The sequence below is a fragment of the Penaeus monodon genome, chromosome 29 (assembly GCF_015228065.2).
Source record: "Penaeus monodon isolate SGIC_2016 chromosome 29, NSTDA_Pmon_1, whole genome shotgun sequence".
NCBI lineage: Eukaryota > Metazoa > Arthropoda > Malacostraca > Decapoda > Penaeidae > Penaeus > Penaeus monodon.
The window spans coordinates 29,885,935-29,887,290 of NC_051414.1; the positions used below are offsets into that span (position 1 = coordinate 29,885,935).

General features: G+C 52.7%; 1 protein-coding gene across 1 annotated transcript in view; it reads right to left on the reverse strand.

Moving 5' to 3' along the window:
• Positions 1-1,178, reverse strand: part of LOC119592130 (large neutral amino acids transporter small subunit 2-like) — a gene marked incomplete in the record, with an annotated part of 120,358 nt that extends 119,180 nt beyond the window's left edge. The window contains 1 exon segment of the mRNA XM_037940949.1: positions 559-1,178. Within this exon segment, the coding sequence (XP_037796877.1) occupies positions 559-1,042 (484 nt within the window).
• Between the last annotated feature and the right edge of the window lie 178 nt (positions 1,179-1,356).

Consider the following 1,356-nt stretch of genomic DNA (forward strand, 5'->3'; position numbering starts at 1 on the left):
CTGATAACACACCATAGTCGTACATCTGGCAGATTGTCATGTGTCAGATAAACACAGTCAGCGGGAAACGTGCTCAGGAATACACCTTTCTATTGTATATCTCTTTATAAATTGTGTGTACCTTGCTTTCTTCTAATACCCATTCATTTTGTGTATTTTCCCGTTCTCTGTGTTATATGTAGCCTTATGTAGTTTTAATATTTTTTTACACGGTGCTAGAAAATTTTGGATTCGGTTACATTAACAGTGATTTACATTGGTATAGTCTAGGTAATAACACTGAGCGGTTTTAAGATATAGTTAAGGTTAATTCGCTCTGTCAACGCAAGGAAACTGCAGCACGAAATACATGAACGTGTGGGTGCTGCTCTTCTCGTGTTAACAAAACGGATGAATAGCAGACGATACCGCGTTTAAGCCTGTCGCGCCCTTCTAAAACTGAGCGCAAAACATGCTAGGTCCCCCTCGCAAAACTAGACACTACGACCACCACGCCCCCTCCCCCACAGCACGAGAGCGCGCCGCCCTCCTGCCGGAGGAGCAAGACCAGGTACTCACGGATGCAGACGGCGGCGAGTAGGCGAGCCGAGTCGTCGGGCGGAGCGCAGTTGGGGAAGAACGGCTTCATGATGTACACGCTGAAGGTGAGCGCCACGATGGTCTGCGAGCACGGCCTCACGATCATGCACTCGATCCACAGCCTCATGAAGGCCATGAAGGGGCCGAAGCCCACCATGATGTAGGCGTAGTCGGCGCCCGTCTTCTGGATCATGCAGCCCAGCTCGGCGTAGCAGTAGGCGCCGATCATGGAGAAGACGCCGCTGGCGATCCACACGATGAGGGACATGCCGACGCTGCCCGTGTTGAGCAGCACGCCCGTCGGCGAGATGAAGATGCCCGAGCCGATGATGGAGCCCACGATCACCGTGATGCCGTTCAGCAGCGTCATCTTGGGCTTGAGGCCGACCACCTCCGTCTCGTCCTTGGCCGCCGCCGCCTCCCCCGTCGGGAGTTCCCGGTAATCCTTCTTGGCTTCTGTCATGATTGTCGCGCAGCGGTGAGAACTTCCTGTCTGTGCGAGGGTTGCTCTTGGACTGAGCGACGGACACGAGGAGCGCGCGAGAGGACCCGGGCTGCCACACGCCGCCAGGCAGGGGCGCGGGAGGGCGGACCCCTGTGCCAAGGGGCATTACGTAATGAATGGCAGACACTTCCCTCTAATAAACTTGGGGGGGGGGGGTATAAGTGTTTGATGAAATAAAAGTCTATTAATAGATACAAAAAAAGGAAACGATTATATATTTTGGAAGTGGGAAAAAGTAACTGCAACTGGCAGTTCAAAAGAAATCTGTATAG